General features: G+C 38.2%; 2 protein-coding genes across 2 annotated transcripts in view; one reads left to right on the forward strand and one right to left on the reverse strand.

Moving 5' to 3' along the window:
* LOC129279628 (uncharacterized) overlaps positions 1-17,622 on the reverse strand; it is a 35,916-nt gene extending 18,294 nt beyond the window's left edge. Inside the window, exons 1-3 of the mRNA XM_064111033.1 lie at positions 17,323-17,622; positions 1,544-1,882; positions 921-1,212 (exon numbers count right to left, since the gene is read on the reverse strand). Coding sequence (XP_063967103.1) covers positions 921-1,212; positions 1,544-1,838 — 587 coding nt within the window. The 5' untranslated portion in view covers positions 1,839-1,882; positions 17,323-17,622. The remainder of the gene's footprint in view (positions 1-920; positions 1,213-1,543; positions 1,883-17,322) is intronic.
* On the forward strand, positions 11,633-15,229 carry LOC135157075 (uncharacterized protein K02A2.6-like). Its single transcript, XM_064111562.1, has one exon. It carries the CDS (start codon positions 11,633-11,635, stop codon positions 15,227-15,229), a length of 3,597 nt encoding a protein of 1,198 aa, XP_063967632.1.
* Positions 17,623-24,252: the final 6,630 nt, after the last annotated feature.

Here is a 24,252-nt window from a genome sequence, read left to right on the forward strand (position 1 = left end):
GAAAGTTTGCACGTACATGTACAGGTTTATGGTTGGTTGCATGAAACTTGTAATTGATTGCAACTTGCAAGTCAATTTTAGGTCCAGAAATCAATCATAAATCTGGGGCCCGTAACAATATCAATCATCATAGAACCTTTTTTTACGATTGATTACACTGACTACAATATGTACAATCAATCATGAAAAATCAAGCTAACGATTAATCACTAACCTTTGTGTTATGGGACCTGGAGCCCGTATCACAAAACTTAGCAACGATTATAGAACATTTTTCTTTGATCGATTCCAATGACTACAATGTACAATCAATCGTGAAAATCAAGTGCACGATTAATTGATAACCTTTGATTAACCTTTTAATATGTCCAAGTTTCATGAACTAGGTCCATATACATTTTAAGTTATGCTGTCATTTTAAAGGTTAAGATTTGATGTTGACGCCCCTGCCGCAGTGGCCACTGCCGTCGGAAAATTGGCCCCTATAGTCTCACTCTGCTATGCAGGTGAGACAAAAATAGCACATCAGGGGGGTATTTCACAAAGATTTAAGTATGACTTAAGAGTCTCACTTAAATGCCAACATGTACATATTATGTAACGCGCAATCTGATTGATGGATACGCACAAGTGCGCGTCCCGTGTGCGAATGATCTGACCAATGAGGCGATGTCTTTTATACCGTATGCAACTGGGAATTTAAGTGCGACTCTAAGTCACACTTAGATCTTTGTGAAACACCCCCCTGTCCATGTGGCTCTTAGTGAAAATTCATTTGGCAGATTTCTACCATTGATTGCTTTCATGATTGTGTATAATCAATCATAAAATCAGCCCTCTGACCAATTGCTAAGCTTTGTGAACAAGGCCCTGGAAATTAGACCATGGACTTTAAAGAACAATCATACATAAATAATTACCGTTGCATCTGCTCAAGTGATGTTGCTTCATATGGCGATGAGGGAGGGGGTAGCGGAATGCTTGAGAAATCATCATCATGATCATCCTTCATTTCAGGACAGAGGGCTATCTTTGTCTTGTGATAATCTTGGCCATCCTCCTCATCAACGTCATCCTCCTCCTCGACATCGTTGTCCTCCTCATCATTATCATCAGTGCTGCTATAGGGGATTTCCCTTTCTTGAGCCGAGTCGTGATTTAAAAACCTTGCACAGACATCTTCGCGTAAATAAAGGGAATGGTACTCGGAAGCTATTGCAAATATGGGCAAGATAAGAACAAACATGGATTCTTTGAGATGGTTGTCATATCAAAACAAAATCATATTAATCACGACGACAGCAATTGAACAAAATTAGAGACTGAGGGGGTTTCTGCCCTTGTAATATCAAAATAGCCCCTGACAGAGATCCCCCTTCCAACAACAAATACAAAATAAAATAAAACAAATCATAATGTCTATGGTAATCACCTACGGTGGGTGGAGGCACAACAATTAAGGTAGGAAGATCTACTGAAATAAATATGTTCAAATCCATAGAATATAGCCCAAACATAATTCATAACATAACTGTATTTTTACCTGGATCATATCGATCAATGTTGTCTGTTGAAAACTCTCCATCTTCTCCAACAGACAGGATATTAGGAGTACTGGTATTCAACAGTTCACCAAGGGGAGCAGCATCGTCATCTTCATCAGTGTCGATGACTGGGAGGAGTTCATCCTCAGAAAAGAAGCTCTTGTCTGATGAGCAAAATTCTTCTTCTTTCTGATCACAGGAAGTCCAACTGTCGCTCTCATTGTCGCTTCTCACGTCGCTCTCGCTGTGGACATCGCTTCCCTCATCGGAGAGGACAGAAGGCCAGTTTCCCATGATTCCCTGAATCCTCGTCCAATGAGGCTGAACGATCAAGGAATCTATTAAAGATTTACGAAATAGAAATACAAAAGGTGAGTGAAAATGGGAAGGAAAAACCGACTTATCATAATTCCTCACCCAGTGTTAACCCAAATACTCTGGGGAAGGGGGGGGGGGGAAGGGGGCATAATGGCTCCCCCTGTAAAATTTTTGTTGGTACTTCATAATGCCTCAATATTTCGAAACTAAATTTCATGACTTTTTTTCTGATCCTCTCCCCACATATTGATACCAAATTTACCGTTATCGGACCAACCGTGCAGGTGTCAGATTACGTTTACCAAACACAGTATGCCACTGAAATTTGGCTATTTCTCTAAATAACTGTGTATAACCCTACGCACAAAAGCAGGAGCTTTTATCCAATTTGAGAGCTGCCAACCTTTGAACATGGAGCTATTAACATAAAAAGATCTGGCCTTCTCGAATGCTTTGCCCCATGCAGGGCACTGCTAATCCCATCACAGCAGGGTGGTCCATCACGGTACTTTCACACTTAAGCCAAGGCGAGGCCACTCGTAAAACAGCCATAAATCAGATAGGAAAGTTGATCGAATGCAATTTAAAATGCTGATATTCGGACCCAATGGCTAATTAATATAAATAAAATTTACAGATCATAATCAACGAAATACAAGGCAAAAGCGATTTTGTGTCTAGCCCACTTATGAAAATAACCAGAAATATCGTGATTTGCGAGGGCACGCAACAGAATTGTATCGAAACTTCATTGTGAAATGACTGGGATGGAATAACACTTGCCATAAGAGCCTTGCACGTAAACTTGAAAGTTGACCTGAAAATGACCTTTGACCTTACCATGTGACCTCCGACTGCATAACATGCAGGTCGCCTAAGTACACCTACCATCCAAGTTTTGTTGGAAAGTGACTTACGGTTGCAGAGTTAGGTGTCATAAGAGAGTCTTGCATGTAAACTTTAACGTTGACCTGAAAATTTCCTTTGACCTTAACCATGTGACCTCCGACTGCAGCATAACATGCAGGTCCAAGTCCATCTACCACCCAAGTTTGGTTGAAAAGCGACTTAGGGTTGTGGAGTTATGTGTCATTAGGTTTGTGACGGACGGACGACAGACGACGGACAATAAAAGTTAGGTCTAGATCTATCTCTTCAAATGCATGAATTCTAATATTTTCCGAAACGGTCCGAAGCTGAGGCCTGTACCGTGTGAATGAGCTGAGCACGCGAGCTCGGAGCTCCGGCATCACATTCACCTTCAACTAACACAAATAGGAGTACATGGGGCACCGAGGAAACTCGATAATGCGACAATTGCCGTACAAATGCGCCGTAGATTCGGCGTTATATTTTCCAAGGCGTAAAAGACCGAACAAATAATCTTAGCATCGAAATCAAGTTCGAAGTATGCTTTTTCCCCTCAGTGTAATTTCTAAGACAGGAGCGTATGGGAAGAGGTTTAAAAGCAAGAAAGACAAACATACATAAATGACTAATATCCAAATTTCTCCAACATACATGTGGCTAGGTTGAATCAGATTGTAATGTATTTGGTATGTATGCAAAGGGGATCATCTAGAAGTTCAACCATACATCAAAGACGTACATCAGGAATCCGTACGAAGAGATATGGATGTTGGAAGAGCAGCAAGTCGTGTTTCGATTTTGAAAAAAAAAACAGAGCTCAAAGGGAAATTGAGAGGGAGAACCGAGAACGTCATTTACAGCGGTGCATCGCAAGGACCTTAAAAAAAATCACCGACCTCTGATTTTACGATCGGGGCTTATCGCGTTACGTAAGCAGGCTCTTATTTTTGCCTGGCGGCTCGCCGATTGATGCTAGATATCGTTCCTTCGCCAGAAGGAAGCGATAAGAAAGGATTAACAGAGGAATTGGAAGAAGGATCTCCTGTATTAATAGCTCCATGCTTTGAGAGTGACAAGTAGTAATCAAGAAGCTCAAAAGTCACAATTTTGGGATAAAAAGATTAATTTCATATAAGAGCAATTTAATATGCGCCGCGTAGTATATTTCTTTGAAGAGGTATAGAACAGATGCACAATGGGGCATATTTGCAAATACCGTAAGTAACGGTGTATTAACCGCACCCCCCATTTTCGGATGAAAAAAAAAAAAAAAAAAAATCATCCAAAAAATGTCATCAAACTGACTTTCTATCTCTAATAGAATTCTAGTCATCGGCCTTCAACAAATTCAAAGAATAAAGGTATTATCATTTCTTAATCTTACCTCAAAAAAGTTTTCTTTGAATTCAACATCACTGACATTAAAATCATATGGATGCCTGAAAGTGAAAGTCTGTTTCATCTTTGAACCCGATATCGAAAATCAGCTCAATCAAATCATATCTGTTGCAGAATTTTAAAGGAGCAATACATAAAATTCCCAGCGAGTTAACTCCATATTCGAGGAGAGAGCCAGACAGAAGCGATGCCACTTGAATCCTAGTCCTCTCTGCTGAATACATCTACCTTCTCTGACTGACCTTTCTTACAATACATACTAAGTTACATGTACTACATATATGCAGGATCTCTCTGCTGATCTCCGAAGCTAACGGAGAAAGAAGAAGTGACACCGCAAACGGCCTGTGCAGCCAAAACCAGCGCTCAGGATCACGATGCAGCGACATTCGCACATAGATCTACCTTAAGATAAATAAAAAACACTTTAATCATTTTGATCTATGTACAAAACATAATTTGGAATAAAAATATAGTGAGCATACTAGAGGTCACAGTAAAATATTGTTCATACATGTACCAAGGACAACCTTTATACCTTTAATTATACCGCATCTACTGGAAAAATACAGTTGTTCCTGCAGTCAAGTTTCCAGGTCTATCTTGTTGTCTAAAGTCCTAACTTGGATAAATTAAAAAACTGAGTCTGTGCTGTTTGTACAATGTGCTGTGCCAATGTATTGAAATGAAAGAGGCACTATTCCCACGCGTGAGCATAATGCATAAAAAATCATCCAAAAAAAAAAGTCATCAAACTGACTTTCTATCTCTAATATGCATATTTAAGAAAGAGTCAAGAACCAAAAATGAAAAAAAAAAAAATCAAAATATCTGCAAATTGCCGACATTATTGGCCAACTACACACTCACCTCACACACACACATATGGTACCGGTGTTCATTGCAAGTACCGATACCAGCATCAACATGGGGGCTCACCCATTCAAGAAGATCGTTCATACCATATTTCCTGCATCACAGCCCCACTTTTGCTTTCAGAATTTTGTCTAGCATTCTATGTCTTGACATGAATTTCAGACACGGGAATATGGGAAGGTTCAAGATACGAGAAATTTGCGATTTTGTTCAGGTGTTTTTCTTGTCTGCTTTGAACCACTACCGGTAGTTCTCAGTACGTGTGTGGCGGTATCTTACAGACAGCAAATAGGAAAAAAAATGCTAGTACCGGTATACCGTATTTTCAATGGGAGATCTGGGCGGGAATAAAATGAATAATAATAATTTAAAAAAATAAAAAGTCGGAAGGAATGAAGACGGGGATTGAAGATTGATTTTAAGATGATGGATGATAGAGAGAAATGAAAGAAATTGGAGTTTAAAACACAGAGAAAAAAGGTAACGTGGGGAAATGATAAAGAGAAGAAATTTAACTTTCTTCCGTTTACCTCCCTCCTCATGGAACACAAAATTGTCAAATAATACCAATAATTTGTCAAACATTATAACAGCCACGGAACGGTAAAGCGCCTGCTTACGTTGACGTTGCGATAAACATTACATATATGCGTGTCTTATTCGGCTAGCCGCACCGCGCTGTTCGGTCGATTGGCGTCTGAACTTTGCCGCGTTGACTAATAAATGACAACAAAGACAAAGTCACACCATTCAAAATGTCAGTTTCATGAAGGTAGGTGCGTTTGTTACCGTAATCTAACTTTGAGGGACATTTACGGTAGATACCGGTAGTCATAGTTGCTTCCCTTTTATACCCGCGGCTCATGCCCCTCTAAACGGCATTGCCCCAAGCGGCTACGCTCGGCCACCCGACGCGAGTTGTAAACTGGTAGTGGTATCAGGCCGAGATTGGCTTGGCTCAGACCTATCACCGTGTATAAACCGCACCCCCGACTTTTGATTCTGTCCCGCCGAGAAAAAGGTGCGGTTAATACACCGTTACTTACGGTACATGTAAATATGAATGGTGCACAAAGGATATGAATCAACAGAAATTCAATTCCAAAAAGAAGTTTTAGGCCTACTCTTACTGTGTAGTCTGCAGAGGTACAATACATGTACATGCATTCTAGTCATCGGCCTTCAACAAATTCAAAGAATAAAGTTATTATCATTTCTTAATCTTACCTCAAAAAAGTTTTCTTTGAATTCAACATCACTGACATTAATCATATGGATGCCTGAAAGTGAAAGTCTGTTTCATCTTTGAACCCGATATCGAAAATCAGCTCAATCAAATCATATCTGTTGCAGAATTTTAAAGGAGCAATACATAAAATTCCCAGCGAGTTAACTCCATATTCGAGGAGAGAGCCAGACAGAAGCGATGCCACTTGAATCCTAGTCCTCTCTGCTGAATACATCTACCTTCTCTGACTGACCTTTCTTACAATACATACTAAGTTACATGTACTACATATATGCAGGATCTCTCTGCTGATCTCCGAAGTCAACGGAGAAAGAAGAAGTGAAACCGCAAACGGCCTGTGCAGCCAAAATTAGCGCTCAGGATCACGATGCAGCGACATTCGCACATAGATCTACCTTAAGATAAATAAAAAACACTTTAATCATTTTGATCTATGTACAAAACATAATTTAGAATAAAAATATAGTGAGCATACTAGAGGTCACAGTAAAATATTGTTCATACATGTACCAAGGACAACCTTTATACCTTTAATTATACCGCATCTACTGGAAAAATACAGTTGTTCCTGCAGTCAAGTTTCCAGGTCTATCTTGTTGTCTAAAGTCCTAACTTGGATAAATTAAAAAACTGAGTCTGTGCTGTTTGTACAATGTGCTGTGCCAATGTATTGAAATGAAAGAGGCACTATTCCCACGCGTGAGCATAATGCATAAAAAATCATCCAAAAAAAAAAGTCATCAAACTGACTTTCTATCTCTAATATGCATATTTAAGAAAGAGTCAAGAACCAAAAATGAAAAAAAAAAAAATCAAAATATCTGCAAATTGCCGACATTATTGGCCAACTACACACTCACCTCACACACACACATATGGTACCTGTGTTCATTGCAAGTACCGATACCAGCATCAACATGGGGGCTCACCCATTCGAGAAGATCGTTCATACCATATTTCCTGCATCACAGCCCCACTTTTGCTTTCAGAATTCTGTCTAGCATTCTATGTCTTGACTTGAATTTCAGACACGGGAATATGGGAAGGTTCAAGATACGAGAAATTTGCGATTTTGTTCAGGTGTTTTTCTTGTCTGCTTTGAACCACTGCCGGTAGTTCTCAGTACGTGTGTGGCGGTATCTTACAGACAGCAAATAGGAAAAAAAATGCTAGTACCGGTATACCGTATTTTCAATGGGAGATCTGGGCGGGAATAAAATGAATAATAATAATTTTAAAAAATAAAAAGTCGGAAGGAATGAAGACGGGGATTGAAGATTGATTTTAAGATGATGGATGATAGAGAGAAATGAAAGAAATTGGAGTTTAAAACACAGAGAAAAAAGGTAACGTGGGGAAATGATAAAGAGAAGAAATTTAACTTTCTTCCGTTTACCTCCCTCCTCATGGAACACAAAATTGTCAAATAATACCAATAATTTGTCAAACATTATAACAGCCACGGAACGGTAAAGCGCCTGCTTACGTTGACGTTGCGATAAACATTACATATATGCGTGTCTTATTCGGCTAGCCGCACCGCGCTGTTCGGTCGATTGGCGTCTGAACTTTGCCGCGTTGACTAATAAATGACAACAAAGACAAAGTCACACCATTCAAAATGTCAGTTTCATGAAGGTAGGTGCGTTTGTTACCGTAATCTAACTTTGAGGGACATTTACGGTAGATACCGGTAGTCATAGTTGCTTCCCTTTTATACCCGCGGCTCATGCCCCTCTAAACGGCATTGCCCCAAGCGGCTACGCTCGGCCACCCGACGCGAGTTGTAAACTGGTAGTGGTATCAGGCCGAGATTGGCTTGGCTCAGACCTATCACCGTGTATAAACCGCACCCCCGACTTTTGATTCTGTCCCGCCGAGAAAAAGGTGCGGTTAATACACCGTTACTTACGGTACATGTAAATATGAATGGTGCACAAAGGATATGAATCAACAGAAATTCAATTCCAAAAAGAAGTTTTAGGCCTACTCTTACTGTGTAGTCTGCAGAGGTACAATACATGTACATGCATTCTAGTCATCGGCCTTCAACAAATTCAAAGAATAAAGGTATTATCATATCTTAATCTTACCTCAAAAAAGTTTTCTTTGAATTCAACATCACTGACATTAATCATATGGATGCCTGAAAGTGAAAGTCTGTTTCATCTTTGAACCCGATATCGAAAATCAGCTCAATCAAATCATATCTGTTGCAGAATTTTAAAGGAGCAATACATAAAATTCCCAGCGAGTTAACTCCATATTCGAGGAGAGAGCCAGACAGAAGCGATGCCACTTGAATCCTAGTCCTCTCTGCTGAATACATCTACCTTCTCTGACTGACCTTTCTTACAATACATACTAAGTTACATGTACTACATATATGCAGGATCTCTCTGCTGATCTCCGAAGTTAACGGAGAAAGAAGAAGTGACACCGCAAACGGCCTGTGCAGCCAAAATTAGCGCTCAGGATCACGATGCAGCGACATTCGCACATAGATCTACCTTAAGATAAATAAAAAACACTTTAATCATTTTGATCTATGTACAAAACATAATTTAGAATAAAAATATAGTGAGCATACTAGAGGTCACAGTAAAATATTGTTCATACATGTACCAAGGACAACCTTTATACCTTTAATTATACCGCATCTACTGGAAAAATACAGTTGTTCCTGCAGTCAAGTTTCCCGGTCTATCTTGTTGTCTTCCTAACTTGGATAAATTAAAAAACTGAGTCTGTGCTGTTTGTACAATGTGCTGTGCCAATGTATTGAAATGAAAGAGGCACTATTCCCATGCGTGAACATAATGCCACGCAGTCCAGAACTTGTCTAGCTTTGTCTGAAGCCATTAATTGTTGATGCTGTGACTACCTCAGCTTCTTCTTCTTCTTTGTTGTTCTTCCCCCGATATTCGAGGATCAGCGGCTATCCGCAGGTTGGTTGTTAAGTTGAAGTAATTTCTCTAAGCGAATATGATGAATTTTAAGAATGTATCTGAGGCAGTGGGTCATAACATTGGCAGCAATAGTAACAGATAGGTGCGAGGAGGGTAGTAAGATATTAGTGGCAAGGATGAGGGGATGAGCAGAGGTGAAAGCTTGGCTAACTGAAGCAGGGAGGCTTAGAGATAGGACATGTTGAATGAGAACAGACCGTTGGGGTTTGAGGATTGGGCAGGAAGCAAGGAAGTGGGTGGAGCTTTCTTCCTCCGTTGAGCAGAGTCTACAGGTGGCGCTGGGAGACTTGCTTATGGTCTCCAGTCTTTGTTGTGTTAGGTAGGTGCTTGTCAGAAGTTGAGAGCGAAGTCTTGCAGCAATATGGAGGTGTGAAGGTAGTGCAGGGGGGAATAGACTGCTAGGGCTTGGAAACGTTGAACATTGCTTCCAGAAGGCAAGAGTGTGCTTCTCCTGAGTGGCATCAACTAGGCCAGCACTGTGCTTCTTGAAGATGGGCTGGCGGCACAGTCTTTTCCAGGTGAGGTAGTCGATGCTCAGGGAGCCAGACAGGATGGCAGGCAAGCTGTACTTGGCGATTAGCTGCTTCCAGTAGGAGATGAAATGGACATCAGCAGCGAGAGCATTTAGAAGTATTCTGTGCTCAAACCTATCGCTTGGTAAAGTAACCAGTTGCCCGAGAGTCAACAAGGTGTTCAGGTCGATCTGCATAGAGAGAGGGATAATTCCGGTAAGGAGAAAGACTGCCTCGTTTGCTGTGCTTCTGGGGAGCCCTAGGAACTTTTTAAAGAGAAGGGCCTGCGCTGAGTCTAGCTTATCCCAGGACCTCTTGGTAACTCTAATGGCAGCAATGCCATAGCATCCTTGGAATGCAGTAGGTGGTCCATAACTTGGCAATGGTTGGAGGCCAGAAGTTGTTTCTTGAAGCAGAACCACCTAGCAGAGCAAATATGGAGTTATATCCCTTGGCAATGATGTTCGGTGCAGGATCTTGAGAAATTGAAGACTTGTTGACACCAAGATGGGGATGCTGTCGAACTTCCTCTTCATTCAGGTACCAAGTGTGCTTGAGGTGGTCTTGCCCATTAAAGACGAGGATTGCACTTTTTGATGAGTTGATCTTGTACTTCCATGTGGTTGCATAGGTATGGGTGAGATTCAGCATGCATTGAAGTTCTTTGGCTGAGGAAGCTATGAGGGCCACATCATCAGCTAGAACAATTACCCCAGCATATATAGGTTTTGGCAGTGGCATCCAAGATCTTTGTCTCTTAGCAACTTTATCAGGCCATCAATAAAGATGTTGTAGAGAAGAGGGGAGAGGATTCCTCCTTGTCTCACATCCTTCTGAAGAGGAAAGGAGCAGCTGGCATCCCCTTTCCACAAGACCACAGTACTCTGCTGGATGCACCATTGTACATTTCCACCAATGTAGACTGAGCTTCGAGTGGTATAGGAGTGTCAGCTAGCTTTTGAAAGAGACCAGGGTGCCAGACACAATCAAAGGCTTTAGCAGCATCCAAGAGGGCAAGATATGTTGGCTTCTTCCGAGATGTATTCAGCTCAATAAGCATCTCCAGGGTCAGTGAGGCGAGAATACAGGACTTTGAGGCTTGGATTCTTGGAATCCAAACTGAAGTTCGTCAAGTGTGTTGACTTCAACCAAAGAGTCCAATTTCCAGGAGCTTTGATAGAGTTGGGGTCAGGGAGATGCCTCTGTAGCTAGGGGGATCGCTGACCGGTTTGCTCCGGTTTGTGCTTTGTGCAGTGGGATGATCACTGCTTCCTTCAATGACGCTGGAAGATGTGCCAGTTTGATGGAGTTTTGGAGAAGGAGAAGAAGGCGACAGAAAATTGGACCTGAATGAACCAGATGCTCAGAAGTTATGTTGTCGAGGCCTGGGGCTTTGTGAAGCTTGAGTTTCCTCAGCAGGCAAAGAGTTCCAGTCATTAACCACTCTATTCTTCTAACACTGAAGCGAAGGTGTTTTGTCTTACACTCAGTCTTGAGTCTACTCCTTTTCAAAGACCCAGAAATATAGCCTAGGAATTGTTTTTATGTTAGAATATGTAAGACATGGAATTGGAATAGCCTAAATAATGAAGTTGTCACTGCCAGCTGCCCTGGATAGATGCTGGAAAAATGAGCCAATAAAATATGACTACTGTTAGATATACATATTGCATTGATACAGTTGGCACTTCATAGATAGCGTAGTAACGACATAGTTACTCATTGAACTCCGTGTTATACGAACTTGATGTAGTGTGAATCCAGAGTTTGTGCGTATTAAAGATGAACGTTGATCAAACACAGTTGTAGTCTTCGAGACTGATTACTGGATGTTCCCTATAAAGAACCCTATAAATACACAACAGTTTGGCGACGAGTTGGTTGGGGAATGTCATGATGGCAAATGTGAGTAATTTCGGACAGTTGGGGGACGAGGACTTTGATTGTTATATCGAACGCTTTGAGCTTCATTTGGTAGCGCACGGCTACGAGGTCCCACAGGCGACTGCACCGGGCGGCGCCCAGCAGACTCCGGCGGAGAGAGCGTTGGAGAGGAAGGTGGTGGCAGTGTTTCTGAATGCGTTAGGAGCAGATGTTTATAAGAGAGCTAGGGATTTGTTAGCCCCAGCTAAGCCGGCAGATCAATCGTACCATGAGCTGAAAGCAGTATTACGCAGACACTATAAGAAGACACCGATTACTGTAGCGGAAAGACGAAAGTTTATCCGAAGGGATCAGGCACAGGGAGAGTCTACGAAAGACTATGTTGTGCAGCTGAAACATTTGAGTCTGAATTGTGAGTTTGCGGATAAGCTCGATGAACAGCTTCGTGATAGGTTTATCAGCGGAATTAAGGATGAAGGAACAGCCTTAAAGTTGATGGAAAGGTCAGCAGAGAACCCCAACTTGTCATTCCAGGATGCTGTGTCTTTTGCCCTGGATCGTGAGGTCACGCTGGGAGAAGCGAAAGCTATGAGAACGGGGTCAGATGGTGTTTCTGTGCACGCAGTAGCTGATCAGAGGAGGAGAGCAGGATCAATGTTTTCTGGTCAGGGCAATCCCGGCCAGCGCCAGGGTTATCCCGGCGCATCGCACCTGTCTAAGAGGTCTGGAACAGGAAGACAGCAGAACCAGCACAAGGACTTTGAGTGTTTTCGTTGCGGACAGCAAGGACATTTGGCGAAAGGGTGCAGCTTCCGAGGACAGTGCAGAAAATGTGGAAAGAAGGGGCATATTGCTAGAAAATGCAGGAGCAAAGACTGTGAAAAGTATAAATTTGATGTAAAGAAAGACAGAGACAGTAATCAAAAGAGAGACGTTAAGAGAAGTAGTGTTAAGAAGGTTGGTGCAAATGAAACACAAGAAGAGTATGATAGGTATGATGATAGGCACACTGGCCATAATGAGGATTATGATCGTACTACTATGTTCAAGAATGAGGTTCACTCAGTTGGTAATTCAGAGGGTAATGCCCCACCCCCAATAATAGTAGAGGTAGAGATAGAGGGTCACAAGATCGCTATGGAGTTGGACACCGGTTCAGGTGTTAGTATAATTCCGTACAGCATGTATATGCAGTATTTTACTCATATTCCTCTAGAGTCTAGTGTAAAGGTGTTCGTGTCAATAAGTCCAGGTGAGACTGTACCTCGAGGTAAGATAGAGGTAGAAGTAAAATATGGGAGCTTCAGAGGTAGTTTGATGTTGTACGTTGTAGACACCGAGTTTGTGTTATTCGGCAGAGATTGGTTGAGTTGTATAAAGTTAGATTGGGCTGCAATAATCTCTCAGTCTGGTAGAAGTACTAGTTATAGTTCGCGAAGTACTGAGGCAGTTACGGCAGTGCATAGCTTAGATAAGATTTTGGGCAAACATGATCGCTTGTTTGAGCAGCGGCTAGGCCGTCTGACAAAAGTCAAGGCGCATATCATAGTACGCGAAGATGCACAGCCGGTCGTAACAAAACCGTTTCGGGTACCTTATGCGATGAAGGGAGCAGTGGAAAAAGAATTGACGCGCTTGCAAGAAAATGGCGTACTTACCCAGGTGGAGCACAGCCAATGGAGCACAAGCATAGTGGCCGTGCCCAAGAAAGACGGTAGCGTACGAATTTGCGGTAACTATAAGACCACAGTGAATCCAAATCTCGAACCGGTACCTCCTCCAAATATCAATGTCGAAGATATTCTAGCGAATTTGAATGGAGGGGTCCTCTTTTCGAAGTTAGACTTGGCACATGCGTACAATCAGTTGGAACTCGATGAAGAGTCAAAGAAGTATTTGATACTCTCAACCCACAAGGGTCTGTTTCAACAGAATCGACTCGTGTTTGGAATTACCAGCGCACCGAGTATTTGGCAGCAGACGATTGAACAAGTTTTGCAAGGACTCCCGGGTGTCCAAGTATACCTAGACGACATTTTAGTAACCGGTCGTACTGAGCTAGAGCACTACGAGAATCTAGACAAAGTGCTCACGCGCTTAGAAGAGAGAAATCTCACTCTAAGGCAGGAGAAATGCAGGTTTGCGCAAGAATCGATTGAGTTTTTGGGGCATGTTATTGATAGGAGCGGAGTACATAAGACCCCCGACAAAATGAAGAAGCTCGAGGAGCTAGAAAGACCACAAAGTGTTTCAGAGTTGAGGTCTTATTTAGGCCTATTGAACTATTACAGGAAGTTCATACCTAATTTGGCCCACGAAATCGCGCCGCTTACAGACTTATTGAAGTCAGAACGAAAATTTGTGTGGAATATCGAAGCAGAGCGAGCATTTCTACGCTCCAAGTCATTGTTGAAATCATCGGGATTTCTTGCACATTTTGATCCGACTTTACCGATGACGGTTGCCACGGATGCCAGTCCGATAGGAATAGGGGCGGTTCTATCGCAAATTTATGCGAGTGGTGAGGAAAGGCCAGTCATGTTTGCCTCACGTGCGTTGACAAAGGCAGAACGCAATTATCCGCAAATAGAGAGAGAAGCGTTGGCGATAGTGTTCGCACTTAGAAGATTCCACATGTATATATTCGGTCGTAAGTTCACACTGGTGACTGACAATAAGCCACTCACAGCTATATTCGGACCGTACAAGAGCTTGCCTGCTCTAGCAGCCGAACGGATGCAGCGATGGGCGATGTACCTGGCAGGCTTTGATTATGATATTCGATATCGTACATCCCAAGCGAATGCCAATGCCGATTGTTTTTCACGGTTACCTGACAGAAAGGAAGAACCGGATGTTCAAGAACCGGAAAATGTAGCTATCTGTCACGTAGATGCTTTACCGATGAGTTATGAGGAATTGCGCAACGCGACGCGCAAGGACAAGACACTGTCGAGAGTAATGCGCTATTCTCTAGATGGGTGGCCTAAGCGGTTACCGGAAGCAGACAAAGATCTGCAAGGCTTCTATGGGCGCAGATTCGAGATTACCATAGAAAAAGGAATTTTGTTATGGGGAATGCGAATCGTGGTACCACTGAAAATGCGCAGTGCAGTTTTGCAAGAAGTACATGAAGGGCACTTAGGCGTAGTCAAAATGAAGGCCATTGCGCGCAGCCACGTATGGTGGCCTGGCATTGATGCGCAAATTGAAGATGCGGCGAAGCAATGTCAAACATGTCAGGTGGTTCAGAAGCAACCATCGCCAAGTCCATTGCATCCATGGATCCCAGCAACGCGGCCTATGGAGAGGATTCATGTAGATTTTGCGGGTCCCTTGGAAGGACTGATGTTCATGATTGTTGTTGATGCATATAGTAAATGGCCAGAGGTGACTATTATGCCAAATATTACTACCGAGAAAACCATTGAAGCATTGAGAAGCATATTTGCAAGATTTGGACTACCACAGATCCTAGTATCGGACAATGGTCCACAGTTTACATCCGCGGAATTCACAGAATTCATGAAGTTGAATGGAATAGTGCATAAGCGAAGCGCGCCCTACCGAGTACAAATGGGCAGGCCGAGCGTTTCGTACAATCAGTGAAACAGGCACTGAGAGCATCCAAATCAGACGCAGGAAATGTTCAGTCGAGATTGGACAGATTTCTTTTGGCATACCGGAATGCCGCACATTCGGTTACGGGCGAATCTCCCGCAGCGTTGTTCTTGAATAGACCTTTGCGTAGTAGGTTGGATAACCTCCGCCCTAACGTCACAAGAAGGTTTGCGAGCCAATTACACGAGCAAACCATGCAGAGAGAAACACACAGGAAGACCAATAGATTGCGAAAATTTGAGATAGGTGACCATGTTTTGGCCCGTGATTATGTAGGAAGGATTAGATGGGTACCAGGTCAAATAGTAGACAGGGAAGGTCCTTTAGGATACAAAGTACAGGTTGAGAAAGGGGTATGGCGAAGACATGTAGATCAATTGTTGCCTAGATTAGTAAAGGAAGATGGAGAGACTGAAACTCCAGGTACAGAGTTTGACTTAGATACAGAGATAGAAAAGTTACAGAGTAGATACAATGATGTTGGTAGAGATCCAATAGGTATTGGTACCAGGGAGCCTCAAACTAGGGCAGATTTGTCTATGCTAGAACCATCTCAACGAATGGGTAGTATGGAAAATGAAACAAATGGGAATCAGGTGGATTTTCCCAAACCTGACAGCTTCAGGTTGAGAAGATCTGACAGGGTAAGAAAGCAACCCAGTAGACTTGTTGAAACTATGTGAGTTAAAGATTTATTGGTGTTATTGCATCTGGTGTTCAAAGGTGTCACAAAAGTCTGTGACCAGTTGTTTTGTTTATTTTGCATATTGATGTTAAAGGTTAACTATTACAAACAGTAGCATTAACTTATTTTCTTTGGAGATAATATGTTCAGTTTTTACCATGAACCATGGAAAAGTAGGTTCTTTGGAGATTTAACATTAACAAACTCATTAAATATGAGAGATGCATATGTTAAAAATTTATAAGTACTAGAGAAGCAAACACAAATAATTACCCAAAACGAACAGTTACTTTGGTTGAGTGATATTTTATTACACAGTTAAACTCACAAAAATGTAAATTTGACAGACTTGGTTTCATTACAGAATAATATTTATACTTGGATATGTGAAGGTATTACAGTAAAGAATGTTTATTCTACTATCGAAAACGGACATGGGTAAACCAATAGTATGATACATTGAATAATTGGTAGTAATGGTTCAATTATCATGTTTTTGTTATTTTAAGGTGAATTACAAGTGACAGAATTACATATTAATATGTATGAAATGCATATTTCTTTATACCACAGGTATACAACTTTTATATTAGGAGGGGAGAGAAATGTTAGATATACATATTGCATTGATACAGTTGGCACTTCATAGATAGCGTAGTAACGACATAGTTACTCATTGAACTCCGTGTTATACGAACTTGATGTAGTGTGAATCCAGAGTTTGTGCGTATTAAAGATGAACGTTGATCAAACACAGTTGTAGTCTTCGAGACTGATTACTGGATGTTCCCTATAAAGAACCCTATAAATACACAACAACTACCAGTACTAGTCCTGTTCCCGGAAGTGAGCCAGCCATCTTCTGAGCCTGGGATTAAGTTAGAACTGAATACAGACAGCTGACACAGTGACAGAGGTCAGAGGCATAACATGCCTACATTCAGTCTCAGAAACTGGCCTAGGCCCTAGCTAGGTAAATCTTATAAATATATTCTAACTTTTAAGTAAAAATAAAAAATGCATGCAGTAGATGGCAAGCATTTTGCCATGAGCAGTACGTGCCATCGATCGTCGGTATCGATTTGTGATGTGCCTTAGACGACTTCGCACAACGAATATTCTGTACCCAGGCATAGGGATTTGGCTCCTATGCAATTCGAATTACTCAATCACGAAACTGTGTTATCCCTATTGACTATACTATGTGTACATGGGATGTGCGCGGGAGGAGATCGAATGGCAGCGCAATGTACATGCAGTAGGAATTATGTCGACATAAAAATCTTTAATTTAATTTGAACATAACATTCACCAGAAGAGTTGATGGCAATATAACTTCTGGAATAGGCGAATTCTATGTAAAGAAAATTCGATATCTAATGAAACATGAACTTACAAAGTATGCTGATGAAACCGATTATATGACGGCACGGAGATCAGTTGGCAGTCAGTAGCAATGGCAATGCAAACCAATGTTTACAAATATATTTTATTTTGAAACGGATTTATTTATGTTTATATAGTGTACGTCGTTCAAGACTGTTGGATAATTTTTTTTTAAAGGAGCAATTCTCTTTATATCAGATTTACTCAAGTTCAAGTTTATTTCGATTCTGCTAAACATGTCATCAATTAAAGAAGAAACAGTAATGCAGAACTGAGGTGATCTATTAAAAAGCACAGCTTATTGAGAGACAGATCACCTGTATATATACAGCGCTAACATAAGAAAAATACATATATACATGTGTGTGTGTGTGTGTGTATATATATATATATATATATATATATATATATATATATATATATATATATATATATATATACATATATATATATATATATATATATATATATATATATACATATATATATATATAAATATATATATATATATATATATATGTACAAGGTTGGAATATTCTGCTCGGAGTTGGTCCAATGAACAGTCGGAGTTTGCATTTCTTTTTTAACTATATATATATATATATATATATATCTATATCTATATATATATATATATATATATATATATATATATATATATATATATATATATATATATATATATATATATATACATATACATAAAAACTATACAGGCAAGACAGAAAAAACATACGAAACACATACAAACACGCGCCCAAAAAGTTGTAGAAAAGTACAATCTACAGTACGTAGGCCTAAATATCCTGCTAGCATTAAGGAGGACTGCATACTTCACTGTTGATAATTTACCGGTAGATGCAATTTACAAATAATGCATGCAGCCGAGTGCAAGTCGCGATGCTTGAAATAATACACCTATTTTACAACAAAATTTATGACATATTAAATACAGGGGCCATGCACTGTGACGAATAGAATTCAAACAATTTTTTTTTCTTCTTCAAAGTGGAATTTCTGAGAGGTGATCGGGTATTATATGCATGAAAATTTGAGTTAAAGTCAAACAGTCCAGGGATATTCATTCATGTCAGGGAGTAAATTATTCAATTTGCGAAATTAACATTCAAGTTCAAGTTCGTCTTTATTCATCCATATTGGAATTTTTTGTTCACAATTTTAATTTACAAAAAAAAAATACATCAAAATATCATACATTTTATGTCATGATTATATTTATAAAATTATATGAAAGTGAATACCCGTCATAGAGATATACCCGTTCAGTGTATAAAGGCTACAAACAAAATACACATAAAGCCTCCATTTGACAAAAGATGAACAAAATATACTAGTATAGAAATAAATAGTGATCAACAATCGGTTACAAATTAAAAAATCCATTTCAATGACAATACATGTATAATTCAAAGAGTTACTGTTTAGAAATATCTAGAAATCAATATGTCTCAGTACCAAAAATTCCGAATTTCATTCCAATAGAAAAATTATTTTAAATTATGAATTATTAACATATTAATTTCAAAAGTTTATATATATATATATATATATATATATATATAATTCTGTTTTTATTGAAAAAAATCACAATATTTACAAAAATTAATGCATGATCAAAATGCAAAATCAAGGGGAAAAAAGAAAAATGAAATAAATAAAATAATGAAACATTGCAGAACAAAGATTGAAGAAAAATCTCTTATTCAAGGATGAATTCCGTATTGGATTTAAACACTAAAGAAATACACTTCCCTTTCTTTGGTGTGCACTACCTCTTTGAAACAGATTATGGACTAAAATAGCTGAGGCAATTACTGTACTGCCTCCGAAGAGGTTTAAGATACATGTGTGTAATAAAATATTTGATTACACACAATTGAAAATTTCATTCCAATAATAAATGCATGTAGTATTAACGTATTAATTCAAAGAGTTGTTTAAAAAGTTATATACAAATAACTTGTAATTAATATTTCAGTACGGAAAAAAAAAAATCTAAAATTTCATTCCAATAATAAATGCATGAAGTATTAACATAAAGAGCTACTGTCTGAGAGAGTCAGGCAGATTTGAAAAAAAGGTCAGAAGATGGGGGTCGGCAGATTTCATTCATATTCTGAGGTTTAAGTACATAGAGGGTATGTACTACGAAAATGAGGTTAAAATTTTCTAATCATTATTCTATTCATAGTGACCCCCCCAAAAAAAAAAAAAAAAATCGATCATAATTTGTATATCAAATAAACTTCGAATACGTTCCTAGACAAAGTTGATCTTATTCTCTACTTTTAATGATCGGTGCTTCAGTGCACTTTATATCCTTGAATGTGAGAGGGCTTCGGGATCATCTGAAGCGAAGTAAGATTTTTCTTTGGTTAAATCAACAGAAAAGTGATATCGTGTTTTTACAAGAAACGTACTGGACAAGTGATCTAGAACCTAAAATTAGAAATGAATGGAAAGGCCAATGTTATTTTAATCATGGAACGAACCATTCGAAAGGGGTTGCAGTTCTGATTAAAAATAAGCTTCACATTGAAAACATATGTAGCAAAGCTAAAGGAGATGGTAGAATACTTAATTTGTCTTTCACATGTCAAGGTGAATGTTTTAATTGTATTAACATTTATGCACCCACCAAACGATCTGATAAATGTTCATTTTATAAAAATTTTATGAGTTGGATTAAAAACGTTGTAAATCCAAATGAGAAAATGATTTTTGGTGGAGATTGGAATTATGCTCAAAACAAAAAATTAGACACACAAGGAATTTTATATACATATGGTGCAGATGATTATATCTCAAAGCTAAAAAAACAATACTTATTGTTAGATATCTGGAGAAAGTTATATCCAGCATGTAAGCAATATACATGGAGGCAAAATTCCCTCAATTTATTTTCTCGTTTGGATTATTGGCTTATTTCAAGAGACCTTAGCCAATATGTTCTCTCTACGGATATCAGACCATGTCTCAATTGTGACCACAATGCTATTTCATTGAAATTAAAACTTTTTAACGACGTGCGAGGAAGGGGTTACTGGAAATTTAATAGTGACCTACTTAAAGATGATATATATAGGTTGAATATCGGAAATGTAATATATAAATGTAAATTGAAATATGAGAACCTTGATGCTCAAGGAAAGTGGGAAATGTGTAAAGTTAGAATAAAAGAATATACAATTAAATATGCTACAGATGTACAACGAAAAAAGAGAGAAAAACTTGTTCAATTGGAAAAGCAATATTTTTTATTGAACAAAGAAATGGACAGTAGTCCTAATGATAGAAATGTCGAAGAAATCAATAAAATAAGGAAAGATATCGATGATTTGTATAATTATAAATGTAAAGGAGCTTACATAAGATCGAGAGAGAAGTGGATGGAGGAAGGTGAAAAATCAACAAAGTACTTTCTTGGCCTTGAAAAAAGAAACGGAAAAAAGAAAGAAGTTGATTGCCTAGAACACAACGGTAAAACCATCACTGATAAGGTGAAAATATTACAGAGATTACGTAAATATTATGATGATTTATATAAAAACCTTAATTCTATTAGTGATTTGGAGTACGAAAAATATTTATTTCATACAAATATACAAATCCTAAATGAAAATGAAGCATCGAGTTGTGAAGGTGATATAACCGAAAAGGAATGTGCTGAGGCTCTGTCAAGAATGCAGAATAATAAATCACCAGGTAGCGACGGCCTCACAGCCGAGTTTTATAAATGCTTTTGGAGCAAGCTAAAAGAAATGTTAATGAACAGTTTAAATGAAGGACATAGAAAGCAGCAATTATCTCCAAGTCAAAACATGGCCATGTTGGCGTTATTGTTTAAAAAAGGAAATAAAAACATCATTCATAACTGGAGACCAATATCAATCCTAAATGTGGATTACAAAATTCTTGCACAAGTTCTTGCCAAACGACTACAAAATGTAATAACGAGCATTGTATCTCCCGATCAAAGTGGTTTTATTAGAGAAAGGTCTTCAGCCGAAAATATACGTCTAGTGCAAGATATAATTGATTATTATCAGGGCATAAAAGCCCCGGGCATAATTATGTTTCTGGATTTTGAAAAAGCCTATGACAACATAAGTCATAATTTTCTATTTTACCTTTTAAAAAGATTAAATTTTGGAAATTCATTCATTCGGTGGATTCAATCGATGTATAAAAACGCAAAAGGCCGTGTGCTAAATCATGGCTGGATCTCTGAATCTTTTCAAATTAAAAGAGGTGTAAGGCAGGGGTGCCCCCTCTCATCACTACTTTTTATTATTGTTGCAGAAGTTTTGGCGACGAAAATTAAACAGAATCATAAAATTGAAGGTCTCAGTTTACCGATTTCGCAGTTGAATGATGATCAAGTAGAAGTAAAAATATCCCAATTTGCAGATGATACAACTATATTTATGAAAAATAAAAATTCTCTTTCTAATTTGATGGAAGAATTAATACTATTTGGTTCAAATGCTGGGCCAAGGATTAATTTGCAAAAAACCAAGCTGCTGAAGCTTAATATTGATATTGTCCCCGGACAAATAGAATGTACTGAAGAACCGATAAAATATTTAGGTATATATGTTGGGAAAAATGAGAAAGATGTTGAAGATTATAATTGGCAAAATAAACTAGATAAGATACAAAATATTATTAGAGTATGGAAACTAAGAAATCTAACATTTTTCGGAAAAATTATTATCATCAAAACTTTGTTGGTGTCTCAAATTGTGTATCCTGCAAAAGTGATTAGAGTTCCCCAGAAAGTAATCAAATCTCTAAATAAAATGTTATATACTTTTATTTGGAATTCTTCAAAAGAAAAGGTTAAAAGAAATGTTTGTATAAATAAAACAAACGAAGGTGGTCTTGGTATGGTCCACTTGGAATCGAAAATTGAATCGCTTAAGATTTCGTGGATAAGCAAGTTGTTAGAGCAAGGCGAACGTAGTTGGAAATTTCTTTTTAATTATTGGTTATCAAAGATTGGTGAAATTCCTTTATGTTTTGAATACAATATATCAACAAAAGATATGAATTTTCTTTGTACAAAAGCAAATATACCTAGTTTTTACCATGATTTTTTTTGTAGCTGGTCTAAGTTAAGATATATTGGTATATTTGGAGTAAAAAACATTGAAAATGAAATCATTTGGAATAACAGCAATATTACTTTTAATAAACGTATGTTGGTATATAAGAAATGGAAGCATGCAGGTATAATTAGGGTTAAAGATGTTATAAGAAATCGTCAATGGTTAGCACCAAATATTTTAAATAAATCTGTCTATTCTTCTCAGCTTTTATTTGATTTAGAATATGCTAAATTAAAAAAGTCTTTCCCTGTTTATTGGTTGAATAAGTTGTTTAAGGAAAAGTATCCACTCGAATTAAAAAAAAGTGAACGAATCTTAATTTCATTAAAAAGTGGAGAACAAATAACTCTAGATTATCTACCAACAAGAAAGATATATTCTTTATTATGTTCGGAGGTATCGGAAGAACCAGGCATTGTTTCTTTTTGGTCTAATCTTTTTTCATTACCAGTTTCCTTTAGTTGGAACCATGTATTTTATTTTAAGTTGCATTTAATTGTGGATAATAGAATTAGACAATTTAGTTTTAAATTTTTGAACAAGATTTTACCCTCAAGAGACAATTTATTTAAGTGGCATGTAGTAGAAAACAACTCATGTAACATTTGCGGAGAAGTTGATACCACTTTTCATTTCATACTGTATTGTAAATATGTTCGATTTTTTTGGAAAATTATAGAAAGGTTGGTATTTTATATTTTCAAGATTACTATTTCTATAGATGAAAAAACATTAATCATAGGTTATGATCTGCAAAGTTCCAGCAATGTTATGTGTAATTTATTTTGTGTTATTGCTCAATTTGTTATTTATCGAAATTACATAAAAAGCATATTCAAAGGAAAAAGATATGATGCGAATTCTTTATGGATTGAATTCAAGCTTACTATGATTATTTATTTAGAAAGTTTATGTAAACAAAAAAGCAAGTTCGGAATTTTGAAAAAATGTGATATTCAAAAAATTATTGCATTATTGAAGTGAATTGATTTTTTTTTTATTGTTTGTATATATATGTACATGTTATTGTGAATAAATACCTCGATTAAGAGGATAAAAGAAAAAAAAAAATTTGTATGTCACCGTACCATAAGATCATTCGTTTTGGCAATCTTCGCAGTGGCGTAGTATACGGGGGTCCAGGGGGGCACGTGCCCCTCGCTGAGATTTGGTTTGCCCCCCCCCCCCCGAAAAAATTGACGGAGCAAAAAAAGAAATAAATAAATAAAAAAGGAAGGGGAAAGATAAAATAAAAAAAAGAAGAGGAAAATGAGAGGAGGGAGATGAGTGAATAATATAAGGTGAAGAGAAGACTTTCTTTTTATGTCACTATATGAAATTTTCGCTCACGCTTCCCGGCGCTCGCATTGCCTTTTCGATGAGATTCATATCTTGCTCAATACAATGCGTATAAAAAAAACAGGACAGATTTAAAAAGTCAATAAAACTTTTGTTTCAAATTATACTGTCTTTATTTTGGTGTTAATAGGTGCTCTAAGGTCTTATCTTTCAAATGCTATTAAAAAAAATTAGTTTCGTTCATGCTTGAGCGAACACGGATTGATTTTGTCTGGGGTTAAAAAGGAGGCTTGCGCCAAAAAGGCCTAAACTTATAAATATGACGATCGCACTTCTTGCTAATTAGCAGACTTCCTCTTAACCTTTTCATTATCTTTGCCATAATTTTCAAATCATGCGGTCAAAATTAATTTTTGATCTATTTATTTGCTTGAATTGCTCTGTTGTTGTTTCTTTTTAATATGCTCTCTGTTATAGCTTAGAATATTCCTTCTTCAAGCTAAAACAAT

The sequence above is a fragment of the Lytechinus pictus genome, chromosome 16 (assembly GCF_037042905.1).
Source record: "Lytechinus pictus isolate F3 Inbred chromosome 16, Lp3.0, whole genome shotgun sequence".
Taxonomy (NCBI): Eukaryota; Metazoa; Echinodermata; class Echinoidea; order Temnopleuroida; family Toxopneustidae; genus Lytechinus; species Lytechinus pictus.

Coding starts and splice junctions, on each gene's coding strand:
- LOC135157075 (XM_064111562.1), top strand. CDS start 11,633: ATGGCAAATGTGAGTAATTTCGGACAGTTGGGGGACGAGGACTTTGAT.